Here is a 15505-nt window from a genome sequence, read left to right on the forward strand (position 1 = left end):
GCGTGTTATACGGTACTTACCCCCCCCCATTCTATTCCACATAGTTGCTTCTGCTTGATTCTTATATTGGCAGGCTATACAAATTTTTTTTTTTTTTTTTTTCTCCTCCTCTCCACACTATCAGTAGCAATGGTATGGGTGTTCAGAATCTGCTTCTGCCTCAACTTAAAGGGTTTTAAAAACCTCCTTTACTGTAGCAGCCCCCCATTTTATTTTCCCTGAACCCTGTCTTTCCCATGCTGGGAACAAGCACACCAGCTCCAGCTGGTGTCTTGTGTCCTAATTGGATAGATAGCAGCGCAGCTATTGGCTTCAGTCTATGGAGGCCATTGGAGTAAAGTGAACTTATTGTCGTGTTCAAGAAACAAGTTTGAGATTTGAGCTTTGTGACATGGTCCATGATCCTGCTGGAAGTAGCCAACAGAAGATGGGTGCACTGTAGTCATAAAGAGATGGATGTGGTCAGCAGCAATACTCGGGTGGGCCGTGGCCTTTAGACAATGCTCAGTTGGTACCCAAAGTATGCCAAGAAAATATCCCAACAGCTTGAACCACTGATGCAAGGCAGGATGGATCTACGCTTTCATGTTTACACCCAATTCTGACCCTACCATCTGAATGTGGCAGCTGAAAGCAGAGGCTGTAGGCCATCTGCTTCAATGTTTGTGTTGTGTAAGATGGTATTCTGCACACCGTGGTTATTGAGTTACCGTTGCCTTTCTATTATCTCAAACCAGTCTGCCCATTCTCCTGACCTCCTATGAGGCATTTTTGTCCACGCAACTGCCAGTCCCTGGATATTTTTTCTTTTTTCTGGACTGTTTTATCTGTAAAATCTAGAGATTGTTGTGCGTGAATTCGAGTAGATCAGCAGTTTTTGAAATTCTCAGACCAGGCTGTCTGGTACCAACAACCATTCCATGTTCAAAGTCACTTAAATCTCTCCCTTTCTTCCCTACTCTGATGCTCGGTTTGTCTAGATGCCGAAATACATTGAGTTGCTGCCATGTGATTGGCTGATTAGCAATTTATCAAGCATTTGAACAGGTGTGCTTACTAGTGGCCTGTGTGTATGGCTATAGATCTGTCAAACTGCAGACCTAATAGAGAAAATGAGCCAGATGTCTGAGGGCTGCAGGTTGGGCACCACGGTTACTTGTTGTGTTTTATTACCCCCCCACCCCCCATCTAAGGTCAGGCAGCTGACACCATAGGGTCCTTTATAGTTCGACAGTGAGCTGATAATTTGTGCTCTGACCAGAAAATGCTACTAAACAGCACACATGCCTATCAGTGAGTGGTTAGAACAACTTGATGATAGATTCTCATTCTTACAAATTGCTATTGGGGATTGGTTTCCTTCATGTTCAGAAAGGAATATGGCTGCTTTTGTCACATGAACAGGATGGAATTAGCCAGAAGGCTTACAGATAAGAATTGTAACATTCTTCTTTGAAAACTGGTCATACCACTTCAATGGGAGGATTATCTGCTGCAGTGTTCTGTATCATGGAAAAAAGACTTGTGAATTGTAATTGTGGTTTTTTTTTTATTCATACAAACTGTAGTTCTCAAAAAAAAAAAAAAAAAAATGGACCTGTACAACAAAGCAACCAGGCAGATTACAGCTGTGAATCTTTGGCACTCATTTTAAAGTGGTGATAAACCTTCATATAAGCACACTGCAATGACTAGCCTCAAGTGATATGCAATGGTGAAGCACATAAAGCTGTGTGTGTTTGTTTTTTGGGGGTGTGAATGAGGTGAAACTCCTTGTCCTGCCCTCAAAACTCATCTGGTCCCTCCCGAACTGGCTGAATCGGCCAGCTTTAGTTGTAGCTATCTGTAGCCCAGTAGTTCTCAGGACCCACTAACAGGCCAGGTTTACAAGATAACTGAAATACATGACAGGTGATATAATTTGCTGCTCAGTGATTGCAGTATTCTAGTCTGCATCTCCCCAAGGTAATACCTAAAACCTGGCCTGTTAGTGGGTCCTGAGGACAGGAGTTGAGAACCACTGCTGTAGCACTCTCTCCCATAGAGCCCTCAAGTACACAGATCGGATGGTATTTTTCAGCTTGCAAAAGACTGATTTAGATGTCACACATTCTACAGCACAGGTGGGTAATCTGACAGCCTCGGTGGGAAACGTGCAAATTTAGGCTGTCAATCACTTGTGTGCTAGAGGGGTTGGGTTGGCAGGTCATCACCATGAAGTGCCTGGTGTCTGAAAATGGTCAGAAGTGAGCGACGCGTAGATTGCAGAGGAAGAATGAGCAGCCAGGATTCACACTAGGCTTTATGGAACAAGGCAGTTGCACCTTTTTTGAGGCTTTGCTTTGTTCATTTTTAATTTCAGAGGTTAACAACCTCTTTAGGCTATTTAAACTAAGGGTAACCCCACTAAAGGGCCAATTATGTGTATAGTTTAGAATTAACATGGCAAAAGGTGTATTTATCAAGCGGTTGTGGTGGGTAAGTCTCACTAGCAAGTAGGGCTGAAACAACTAATCGATTAATCGACAACTAATCGATTATGAAAATAGTTGTCAACTATTTTCATAATCGATTAATCGGCCGGCCGATTAGTCGGCCTGCATACAGAATGCATTGTTTGTTTACATATCGGGAAATACAAGTGCAGCACACATACAGCTCAGTACACTGCCCATACATGTCAGGTAGTGCCTGAGAACTTGTGAATGTGAATGTGTGAGGAGCAATGCCTCATGGAACATGTAGTCCTGGGCAGGAAGTGAGTGGGTCTAAAAGCAGAAGTTTTTTTACCTTGCTATAGGGGCACATTATACTATAATTTGCAGCACTCTAAAGGCAGGAGGAGCCAGAGGCATCGGTGGGGGACCCCAGAAGGGAAGAATCGGGGCTGCTCTGTGCAAAACCATTACACAGAGCAGGTAAGTATAACATGTTTATTTTAAAAAATATATGACTTTAAAGACTGTGCAGGGAAGATCAGCATCTGAACCCAGAGAAGGTGGAGGCTGATAGACTGGAGGTAATAGAAAGCATTACTATTACATTTAAAGTAAACTTTTACATGGAGGCAGGGCACATTTCGTGGAGGCAGGGCACATTTCGTGTGCCCCAGTGTGAATGGGGTCTAAACAAAAAAATGTGATCTCTGAGTCTGATATTTACCAGATTCAACCTCCAATAGTATATACAGTATATCTCTTCTGTCTGTTATTCTCAGAGTGGATTAGAGATTTTGCTCCCTAATCATAGAGTTGATGATTTAGATTTACCACTGCATATAGATTTTGAAGAATAAACTGCCTTTTTTTTAAACTTTACATATTAAATTATTCACCACACTTTTTTTTTAAGGTTATTATCCGATTAATCGAAGCAATAATCGGCCAACTAATCGATTATGAAAATAATCGTTAGTTGCAGCCCTACTAGCAAGGAATGGGAAGTGATCAAATTGGGAACTTGCCTGTGAATATCTGTTTACAGTGCATGTTTTAAATGGGTACAATTCCCCATAAATGTAGGGGAAAAAAAATCAGACCTCCCTATTATTTATATATATATATATATATATATATATATATATATATATATATATATATATATATATATATATATATTATAATTTTTTTTTTTTTTTTTTTTTTTATGGAAAGATGGTCACACCCAAAATGGTGGCAAAACATCAGCTGTGACATGTATGTAGCATGGGAGCTTGCAAATGCAGAACTGAAGCTTCTTTCTAAGGCTACATTTGTACCCTTTGTGTTCAGTGGTATGTGCTTTGGAGAAACATTTTAATTTTGGGAAGCAAGCCTTATGATCCTAGGTAGTCATGCTAGACTGCATACCCAGGTTCTGAAGATTCTGACCTGTGCAGTTGAGCAATACAACATAGTTTAGGACCCTTCCCAGCCTATTCTTGGGACAATGTAAGTTGGGTTATTGCAATCCTTTTTGGATAGACAGGTCAGTGTAGACAAATGGCACAATGGGGGTTATTTATGAAAGGCAAATCCACTTTGCACTACAAGTGCACTTGGAAGTGCAGTCACTGTAAGTCTGAGGGGGACATGCAAGGAAAACAGCATTTTAGCTCGCACATGATTTGGATGATAAAATCAGCAGAGCTTCCCCTCATTTCAGATCTACACTTAGATTTACAGTGACTGCACTTCCAAGTGCACTTGCAGTGCAAAGTGGATTTGCCTTTCGTAAATAACCCCAAATAATAAGTTTGAAAGAATAGTTTTCCTATTAGTGAATACAATGTCATACGTTGATCTATCAGAAGACAAGCTACAGCTAATATATACCCCAGGACAGATTTGTGAGTCATCTTATTAGAGGAGGAAGACTGCTCCATGTCAGACCTACAACCCTGCCTTAACCAATGACTAGTAGAAAGGAAAGTTCCAGCGGGCTCTCTGGAGAACTTTGATCAGTGTTGACTTCAGCAGTTGTCACTGCAGTGCTAGAATTTCAGTCATCAAAGGCAAGAGTTGGTGGGAATCTGCCTTAGAGGACCTTACACTGCAGCCTTTTTATTTATTTTTTTGTAGGATTGTTGGTGTTGCTAAATGTAGTAGCATGGGTAACGCCACACCAAGAAATCTTTTTCTGGGTGTAATTAAACTGACTTTGAATCCTCATTGCATCTCTATTGCTGTTCTTTGAGACTCTGCCATGGAGCTGTGACCTCCTCTCCAACACTGCTGTGAAAGGGTGAGCGTGACATGTTTCTCTGGAGCATTGACTGTCTTAACTAGCCTGCTTCTAACAGAAATGAAGGACAAATGTGTGCAATGCCCAGTAGGTATATAAATCAGTAAGTTTTTAATTTTGACTCTTAAAGTGGCTCTTCACAGCATCTGAGCACCACAAACACTATTTTAATTTTTTTAATATTCAAAGAAAACTCCCCCAAACATGTCTCCATATTTTGTAGAGAAATCACTTTGAAAAACACCCTCCAGCGTTTCTGGTTATGGCTATCTTGAGTAAAAGCAAATGATTCATGTAGCATTTACTACAACTGCCCTTAGCTCAAGCAAGCAGGAGTGTGCTTGGCTGAAAACCACACCTGAGGACTCCTGGGATGTATGACATTTGCCTAGGCAAGAAAGTAACTGAAATGTAAACCAGGTATGGTTTACTTTACTAAATCTAGCAGCATGAGGATTAAAAATCAATGTGTGTAAAGCCTTGTACACCACTAGTGTGGGCCTAGCGTGCTGATTTTCCAGCATACACATCTGACAGAAGCAGGCTATATTGAACCAGCTGCCATACACATGGGCCAAATGTCGTCTGGTTTTTATTGAAACGGCCGATGTCGTCCGACATTCAGCCTGTGTACTGGGCTTAAAGCTGTGAAAACATTAGATGGTAAATAAAATCACTTACAAGAAGTGCAGTAGTTATGCGCACAGCAGAAACTCCTAAAATTACAAGGATCAAATACCGCCTTGGCCCAGTCACATGGTAAACCACTGGCACCGTCTGATATGATCAAATCATTTTTGTGCGTCACTATATCTGTCTTGCATGTTGCAACACCCTGGGGTTGATTTTTCTAAAACTGGAGAGTGCAAAACCTGGGCGCAGCTCTGCATAGAAACACGTCGGCTTAAAAACCCCTTCCGGTGAAGCATGACCTGGCTGTTTTTTGGCAAGTTTAATAACTTTTCACATCCATCAGTGTAGGTGTGTGTCCAAAATGGAAATGTGGGTTGGGTCCCCCCCCCCCCCCCCTTTAAGATTTCAATGTATAAGCTCATAGAATGCATAAAGGTAAAAACACCTTGAGCCTTTAGAACTGCTCTAAGGATACTCTGTAGCCTCTACTACCTTGAAGTCAAGTGAGGCTGATTTACTATTAAACAGTTTCAATTCAACTTTTATCTGTTCACGTCATGTATCCATTCATGTGTGAAGCAAATGCCTGTTTTATCTGCACTTGAAAAGGTAGTCAGTGACCATGGCTACAAATTTTTTTTTTTTTTTTTGTAAATCCTCCCTAGAGTTGGACAGAAAGCGCCATGAAATGTGGTTCTAAGGAAGTATGACTTGGGCTTTGGCCTATGTCTTTTCACTGCTTCATTACTGTAAAGATATGTAGCCTCCACCTTTTCAACAAGTCATTACTGTGGGTTGTTGGTAGAGCAAAGGCGTGTGCCATCCCATCTAACATTAACCTTTTTATAGATAAGGCTGTAGGTAAATACTGTGTTTGCAAAGTACTGGGTGGTACTTGGTACAATATAGCAGTACCAGATTTGTCATAGACTGTTTACATTTTTTTTGGTGTCTATGGAACTACTGTCATTTCACTTGGATGATTTTGGACCATCATGTAATCTTAAACTCACCCAAAACGGTGAAAAGTTGCTTTTTCCTCTGTACTTGCTCAATGCAGACATGTCCCCTGCATCACTTTTCCACCTGCACCAATCAACCTGCTTTCTGTGAGCCTGCGCTCACCTGGACTTACCTGTGACTTGACAAGAAGCAGCACATCATTGAGCTCGGTCACTTTCTCCTCTCCGCATACTCCTTATTGCTCTTCTCTCCAACTCTTAGCTGTGCTGTACAGGGACTACAGAAGGGTAATGTCTAATTTAGCCACTTGCACTGCTTGCCTTGACTTAATAAAAAAATAAAAATCATGAAATATGCATGAAGACAAAGCTGCGTCGTGTGTACATCTATCTTATCTTATCTATCTTAATTTGACTTGGTATAAGCCTCTTGCAATCTCTGTACAGCAGAGCTTAGGATGGGTGGTGGGGCAGTACATGGAGCCAATCAATTGTGTTGTGGCTCAAGGAGCATGAGGAAACAGTCACCAAAACTAGCTTATCGTCTGTGGTTCTCCTTCTCCTCGGGGGGGTTGATGCTTTTACATACTGAGCGCCATGAACATTTTTATATCAGGTGGAACGTGTATGATGGAGATTTATATTAATGGTTTTTATAATTGTTTTGCTTTAAGATAAAAAAAAAAAAAATCTAGGAATTTATATATTATGTATGTAGATCGCATAGCCTAGCTCGGATTTGTGGAAAGGCTACATTGTCTGTGGCCTAGCTTGGGCAGTTTTGAAGGGAAAGCCTAATTTGACTGCTGCTGACATTAACTGGGATCTTTGAATTCCCAGTCCCGTGGTCACTATGATGCCCAATCATGATCACGTGGGTGTTTATTATAAACCTGCTGTCACTTTGCTTTACACAGAATGGCCCAATTGCTACTGAAGGGGACAGGTTGTGGCTGATGGGGAATAATTAAAATTAGTGTAGCAAAGTCTGTTTTTTTTTTTTTTTTTCTCTCCTTCTTTTCCATGGTGACTGGCTGCCTTCCAGCATGGAAAAAACACCACTTGCTGCTCTATTGTGAAGAGGCCCTTAGGTGCCTGATTTTGACAGTATCGACTTGACACTCCATGCAGAGGAAGTAGAACGGTCATTTAATAGGCCTGAAATATAATTAAATGACTGACATGTATTTTTGTTTTGCTGCTTGAGCAGCACTATGACTGGCCAGTACACCATACTATTCATGCAGAATTTCAGAAAGCTGTAATGGTTCACAAGCTTCTCACATTTTGTTTCCAAAATGCAGGCTTTGAAGGAGTGTACAATAAAAAAAAGCAGTATGCATGTAAGCTGAGCTCTGGTATAAATGATTTATGTATGGTCTCACTATATTGTATCTTGTTCCTTAGATCTGTGGGATTGCTCTCATCGGACTGGGCATCTATGTGCAGATTTATCTTAACGCAACACTGACCATAAACAATGCTTCAGCATCAGGACCACCTATCGTTCTTATTGTGGTTGGGGTAGTCATCTTTTTCATTTCATTCTTTGGATGCTGTGGAGCTGCAAAGGAGAACTACTGCATGGTGACCACGGTAAGATCATATACCATGTAGATTTTTTTTTTTTTGTGGTGGTCTTAAATACAACTGTGTTTTAAATTTTTTTTTTTTTTTTTTTTTTTTCTCTCCACTCTCCTGTTACCAGTTTGCTATTTTGCTGGGTATAATCTTCCTGGTTGAAATAGCTGCTGCAATTGCTGGATATGTTTTCCGCAATAAGGTAAGCCATACACAGAATATTTAATCAGTGAGGTTACTAATTTACAGCTGAAAAATCCCTGTTCACTAAAATCTCTCTATTGTAGGTTCAAGATGTCTTCAGAGATTCCATAAATGACAGCGTTAGCAATTACAATGTTACAAAAGAAGCCAAGGATGGAATGGATGCCATTCAGCAAACTGTGAGTATGCCAACTAGTTAGTGTGTGTGTGTGTGTGTGTGTGTCTGTCTGCATATCTAATTGTCTCTTCACATAACAATAAAACTCCTGTAGCACATAACTTTAAAACACTTCCTTTGACCATTCTCAGTAGAAGTTGCATCATTCTCACAACTGCACATATAGGTTCACAGCTAACATTTTTTTACGACCTGGCTGTTCTAATCAGGGGATGTATGAGAAATGTGCTCTTTGCTACAGTAAAACAAGCAAAATTATCCTCGCCTTTTGTTTAGACTAGAAAGATAATTGAATGTACTGTGTAGTAAAATCTATCCTTAAAATAGCATTGTAAAATCTGCTGCTTGCAGCATGCCTCAACCTAGATGCACAGCTATTGATCACCTTACATCTTGGACAGTAAGTCTACCAGATGGATATACAAGTTTTGGCCTTTACAACCTACACTTTCAGTGTGTATTCAATTTTATGAAATGCCTGAAGATCTCTTTATACATGTTCCCCTGCCTGTTGCACTACAAACCCCTAGAGTACTTTAAATGTAGACATTTTAAAGTAGAAGTCCACCCTAACACTAAAATCTCAATCTACAGGCATCCACGATCTAAGACAAACCTATCTAGCCCTGTAAAGAAGAAATCGCTATCATAAATTTATCAATAGCATGGATGCCTGTACATTTTAATGTTGGTGTGAACTTCCACTCTAAGGCAAAGGAGAAGCAGGTCTGCAGTCACTTAAACCCAGTTCTATCCCTAATCTTTGAAACCAATTCAAATTGTTTTCTTTGCTTCACACTGACTATCCGTTTATCATTAACCTCATCAGCACACTCGGGGCTTTAACCCTTTCATGCCTAAGCCCATTTCTGACACTTATTACTTACAAGGTAAAAATCTGTACTTTTTGCTAGAAAATTACTTAAAACCCTCAAAATAAATGTGTTAATTAGCAGACATCCTAGAGAAATGGTGATTGTTGCAATATTTGTCACAAAAAACTTCAATGAATTCAAAACAGTAAAGTTAACCCAATTTTTTTGTTTAACCACTTAGCATTCGCGCTGCAGCCGTCTTTCGGCTATAGTGCAATCTGCCGGGCGGCCGTCCCTGGATGTCCTGTTTACTTCCGTGATGCGCGCTCCCACGGGTGCGCATCGGGGAAGTTCTGTGCTGGCCGTGTCCCTTGGACACAGCCAGTCACAGATCGCTGAAAACGGCCAATCATAGCGGCCGTTTTCAGCGCAATTGGCGGTGCCAATGAGAGAACATCTCATATGTTTACATATGAGATCCTCTCTCATCGACTGTGTTCTGCGGCTCTCCCTCCTACTCAGAGACAGCGTGTGAGGAGGGAGAGCGAACCGCTGTGGCGGTAAGTAAAAAAAGTCCCAACTGTCATGTCCCTGCCATCATTAGTGCCACATCAGTGTCACGTGTCATTGTCCTGGTGCTCCAGGGCCTTCAAAAGTGTAATAGGTAATCAACAAGTTAGATGTGTAATTTATGCCCCTAGAACACCTGATGGTGCTCCCTGCATGTTGGGCCTCTCTATGTGGCCACGCTGTGAAAAAGTCCCACAAATGTGGTATCGTAATACTCAGGAGTAGCAGAATGTATTTTGGGGTGTCATTTGTGGTATATACATGCCATGTGAGAAATAACCTATTAAAATGACAATTTTGGGGGGGGGGGGGGGGGGGGGAATAATTTTGCAAAGAATTGTTGGAAAAAATGACAACATCAAAAACCTCACCATGCATCTCACTAAATACGTTGGATTGTCTACTTTCAAAAAAGGGGTCATTTGGGGGGTATTTGTACTTTCCTGACTTGTTCGGGTCGCAAGAAATGAGATGGGCCACCAGTGCATCAGGTGTGATCAATTTTTTGATTGGCACCATAACTTGTAGACTCTAACTTTCACATGGACCAAATAATAATATCCACTAATTTGGGTTATTTTTACCAAAGATATGTAGCAGTATAAATTGTGGCCAAAATTTATGAAGAAAAATTACTAATTTGCAAAATTTTATCACAAACTAAGAAAATGCGTTTTTTTTTTTTTTTTCCAAAATTTTCGGTCTTTTTTCATTTATAGCGCAAAAAATAAAAAACCCAGAGGTGATCAAATACCACCAAAAGATAGCTCTATTTGTATGAAAAGGACAAAAAACTCATTTGGGTACTTGAGTAATTAATTTTCATTGAAAGTGTGACAGCGCTGAAAATTGGTCTGGGCAGGAGGGGGGTTTAAGTGCCCAGTAGGCAAGTGGTTAATGTGAAAGATGTTACGCCGTGAGAATTGTGATCTAAGCAAAAAAAAAATTGTGATTCTCACTTTAGCCAGAATCGTGCAACTCTACTGTGTGTGTGTATGTATATATTATATTTTTTATTATAAATTTTTTTTTTTTTTTTTTTTTTTTTTGCTCGTGAATCTGCAATTTGTACAGTATGCAGTTTTCACTGGATAAACTGACATGACCTCCATGTTGGTGTGAATAGGGCACATAACCGATGTAAACTCTTGTCTCTGCCGGTCTGCGTGGGGTGTTGTGTTTTTTTTGTTTTTTTTTTCTTGTTGTTCCCCATCAGTTTTCATGCACGTATGGTGTGAACGAGCCCTTGATGCCTGTTTTTCCATGAAGGTGTTTGTTTCGTTTAAAAAAAAAAAAAAAAAAAAAAAAAAAAATGCAATTCCTGCACAGAAAAAATATATGCATGTGGTGTGAACAGAGCACATGTAGAACTGTGTGTGGGTTTCTCTTTCCTTGTGCCTTTGCTGAACACATGCAGAAAAACCTATGTCTTCACATGGTGTGAATGAGGCCTAAAGTTTCCACAACAAGCTTTTCCAAAGCGTCTTTCAGGACAGCACCTGAGATCTTGACTCCTTCCTAAATCTTTAAAGGGAGGCACCCCCCTACCACACCAGTTTTTGTGTTGTGGCGTGCCATGGTCTCTTAGGTGGTCCTGAGACAGGGGTTCCTCACAGGGCCTCTGCAGCGGTAGGTATGGGCTTCTCTTCCCCCCCCCAGGTGCTCAGGGAGAGTCTGAGAAGATTCGGCTGACCCGCTCCAGTCTCCTATGAGTGGTGGCTGTGCGTGCACTGCCATTTTGTGGGGGCTGAGAATAGTCTCGGCCGCGCAGGGGGAGGAGGCAGGAGCTGGTGAATATTTCCACGTGCGGTGGCACTATGGGAGTCCGGCAGCGGCGTATATGACGCAGTGGATCTGCAGGGACTGGCACCAGCAAGGCTCAGGTAGGAGGCAGTCTGTTAATCTGCCAGATCCATTACTTGGGGTACCGGTCTTTCTTCCCCCTGGTGGTGGGGTGCCTGTCTGGGCATTTGAGGCTTTGCTTCTACCCCTCTTAGTGCACCTTTGGGTGATCCATAGGCGGAGACTGTCTCAGCCAAAATCCCCTGGGGTGTTTTTATTTTTTTTTTCTTCTTTGTTTCCTCTTAAGCCAAAAACTGTCTCAAGCAAAAAGATGCCCCTAAGATGGGGAGAATTAGAAGAAAGTCCTATGCAGCACTTGCATTGCTTCCTTGTTCAAAGGAATTTGCTTCCGTCTGTGACTTGGTTGCCTCAGTAAAAAACTCTGCCATGATTCATGGCACGGAATTCAGTCTTTCCGTGATTTATTGGTTAATCCGGCTGCTAGTCAGCTCTCCACATCGGAGTCTTCCAGGGCTCACTTTCTGTCCCGGTGTTCGACTCTATCTGAAGGTCCTTCTACCAGGGAAAGACAGTCCCCCGCTCCTTCAATGAATGTTTGGAAGAGGGGGTGGAAGCTGGCCCCATCAAAGTTAAAACTATCCCTGGAAGAGGTTGATGGGCTTCTAAGAGCTATGCTACTCAATGCCTAAGCAAAGGGGGGGGAGGAGCTAACTCTGCATGCCTAAGGGCAGACCTTTCCGGTACATTCTGTCATTTCAGATTCCATAAAGAAGGAATGGTGATAACTTGTGACGAATACCCCAAAGGATCTAGTAAAAGCCCTGGCCATGAAGTCCCCTGTTAAGGGAGCTGATGCAGCAGTGTAGTGGTCCAAGTGCCACTAGGAGAGCGACGTCAGGGATTTTTTTAAATTTTCTTGGTGAAAAGAAACCAACAGGAAAATTCCGATTTGATCCTTAACCAAAAACCTCTGTTTTAGTCCAAGTACAGAAAGTTCAGGAGATAGATATTTGTCAAATCTACTGACCCCAGAATGTTTTATGGTGTGACTAGACTTAAGAGCCCTTGCACACTGGGGTGTTTGCAGGCGCTATTGCGCTAATAGCGCCTGCAAACCGCCCCGAAAGTGCCGCTGCTTGTATTCCAGTGTGCAAGCCCCGAGGGCTTGCACACTGGAGCGATGCGCTGGCAGGACGGTAAAAGTCCTGTCAGCAGCATCTTCGGAACGGTGAAGGAGCGGTGTGTATACCGCTCCTTTACCGCTCCTGCCCATTGAAATCAATGGGACGGCGCGGCTATACCGCCGGCAAAGCGCCTCTGCAGAGGCGCTTTGCGGTGGTATTTAACCCTTTCTCGGCCGCTAGCGGGGGGTAAAACCGCCCCGCTAGCGGCCGCATACCGACGGTAAAACGCCGCTAATAATAGCGGCGTTTTACCGCTGCCGCCCCAGTGTGCAAGGGCTCTTAGGGATGCATACCTGCATGTCCCAAAAGTTACTCAGATTGGCAGTAAAGATGAAAGGCGTGATTCATAATCTACAGTTCAGGGCCTTACTTTTCGGTCTCATTCACACCACAGATTTTTGCCAACGTGATGGCTGCCCACCTAAGAGAAAATTTCACCCAAGGGAGTTGGTTCAAGAAGCAAGGCAACAAGATCCTCGAATTGGAGAGAATGTAAGGCGATCACCTTAGCTCTAGTGATATTCGCTCAAGATCTCCAGTCTCTCCACGTTTGGGTGTTGATAGACTTATTTTAACAGACTGGGGCACAAGGAGCAAGTCCCTACAAGCATTGGCAACAGATTCTTCTATGAACAGAAGCATTTGCTATCCTTGCTGGCAGTTCACCTAAAGGGGACCCTGAACAGTGGCGGATTTCCTAAGCAGGTACCCCATTCAGGAAGTGGAGTGGTCTCTGAATCCAGAGGTCTTTGGGAGGATTTCCAGTATGTGGGCACAGCCAGAGGTGGACCTGTTCGCCTCAAAGGAGAATGCACAGGTTCCTCAGTTCTTTTCTCTAAACCATCTTGATGGGCCCCTAGGGAGGTATGCCCTGGTGCATCCATGGAGATTTCACCTTCGTCACGCTCACTCCCCCCTCCCCTATCCAGTTAATTCCACTGGTGTTAAAGATCCTACAGGAAAGGGTACCAGTCATACTAATTACCCCCTTTTAGCCAAAAAGAGTCCTTCTCAATCGTTCTAAGAATGGTGACCAGGCCTTGTTGGAATCTACCCCTCAGACAAGATTTGCTAATCCAAGGTCCAGTAAATCACCCAGATGTGGCCAAGCTGTCCCTTGCAACGTGGTATTTGAGGAGCAGCTCCTAAAGAGTAAGGGATTTTCAGACAGTCTGGTTACAACATTTGCTATCAAGCAGAAAGAAGGTAACTAGAACAATCTATACTAAAGTCAGGAAAGTCTATCATTCATGGTGCATATCTGCTCAAGACCTGAAGAACCTTGTGTATTTGAGCTTTTTCAGGAGGGGGCAGATAAAGGGCTAGCAGTCAGTACCTTGAAAGCACAGGTTGCTGCGTTGGCGTCTTCCTAGAAAAATCTCTTGCCTCTTGAACCTCTCTGGTAGTTTAGGGTTTTTAAGGCTATTACAAGATCAAAGCTAGCGCCAATCAAGCTTGCCCAAAATAGGACTTGTCGGTAGTCCTGCAATCTCTAGCAAAAAGTCAGTTTGAACCTCTGGAGGAAATGTCACTCAAATGTCTCTCGGCCCTGGTTCACATTGGAGCAATTTGACATGCCAAATTGGTGGCAATGGCACATCCGAATTGCATTTGCAGCACTGATTCCCAAAAGTAGTTTTTGTAGTACTTTTGGCGACTTTGGGGTGCGATTTCCATTGACATCTGTGCATCAACGAGCACAGTTGTCTCTGAAATCTCCCCCCAAAGTCAGGACTGACGTGGGAATGAAATCGTGCAAGTTCAGCTGAACTTAAATGATTTCATTACCGCTGTCGGTGTGAACCAGGGCTTAAAGCTGTTTTTCTGATCGCCATTACATCAGCAAGCTACACACTGTCAATTAGGGAACCTTACCTATCGGTGTTTCTGGACAGTTCTCCTTGGGACGGACCCAAAATTCTTACCTAAGGTAGCCTCAATGCATAATCGTTCACAGGGTATTCTCCCTACCTTCTGCGCTAACCCGTCCAGGGAGAGACTTTTGTTGCAAAAAAAAAAGGTTGCCAGGCTTCTAAAGGATCAATAGCCAGATGGCTGAAATTATCCATCCTGGAAGCATTCACTCACAGATTTGTCCCCGCCAGCTGGAATTCGTGCACATTCAACCGGCGCGCTTGCGGTGACTTGGGCAGAGAGCTGGTGCCACCCCTGAACAAATTTGCAATGTGGTCAAGTTTTTGCACCTTTGTGTGACATTACAGCCGGGACCTTGCATCTGCCAACTATCAAGCATTTGGCGAAAAGGTCCTGCTGGCTGTTGTCCCACCCTAAGGGGGTAAGTTATCCTCTCAGGTGCTGTCCTGTAAGTTGCTTTGGGAAAATTCAAGTAGGACTTGCTGGTAACTTGTTTTCCCATAAGTCTTTCAGGACAGCAGTGACCCGCCCTATTGGTTTTGTACTATGCTGTGACTAACGTATGTTTGAGTTCTGGTCGGGGCTGAAGGTTCTCTTCAACTGATGTGTGGGGTAGGGAGGTGCCTCTCTTTAAAGATTTTGAGGAAGGTGTTTCCTGTGGGAGGAGTCACGATCTTGCAGGTGCTGTCCTGAGACTTTTGGAAAACCAGTTACCAGTAAGTCTAACTTAAATTTTTTCTGAACATTTTTGCAAAGGTGTGTGTGTGTGTGTTGGCTAAAGCCATTAAAGCTTCATTCACATGGGTGTTTAAAGTGGAGTAAGTTTGGGCATATTGCTAAGAGCAGTGGGTTTAGAGTGGAGGATGTGTAGGCTCAGTGAAAGGCTGGCATGCTGACCTGTGACATGCACAGAGCAGGATGTGGTTGAGAACCTGGCCCATCTTTGCACAGCCAGAAGCAACACCTCTCCAGCTGTCC

At 42.8% G+C, this 15505-nt stretch overlaps 1 protein-coding gene across 1 annotated transcript in view; it reads left to right on the forward strand.

The window, feature by feature from the left end:
• Positions 1-15505, forward strand: part of CD63 (CD63 molecule) — a 40784-nt gene that overhangs the window by 14246 nt on the left and 11033 nt on the right. The window contains exons 3-5 of the mRNA XM_073614009.1: positions 7725-7913; positions 8026-8100; positions 8186-8281. Of these exons, the coding sequence (XP_073470110.1) occupies positions 7725-7913; positions 8026-8100; positions 8186-8281 (360 nt within the window). The remainder of the gene's footprint in view (positions 1-7724; positions 7914-8025; positions 8101-8185; positions 8282-15505) is intronic.

Source organism: Aquarana catesbeiana, linkage group LG02, assembly GCF_042186555.1.
Source record: "Aquarana catesbeiana isolate 2022-GZ linkage group LG02, ASM4218655v1, whole genome shotgun sequence".
Classification (NCBI taxonomy): Eukaryota; Metazoa; Chordata; class Amphibia; order Anura; family Ranidae; genus Aquarana; species Aquarana catesbeiana.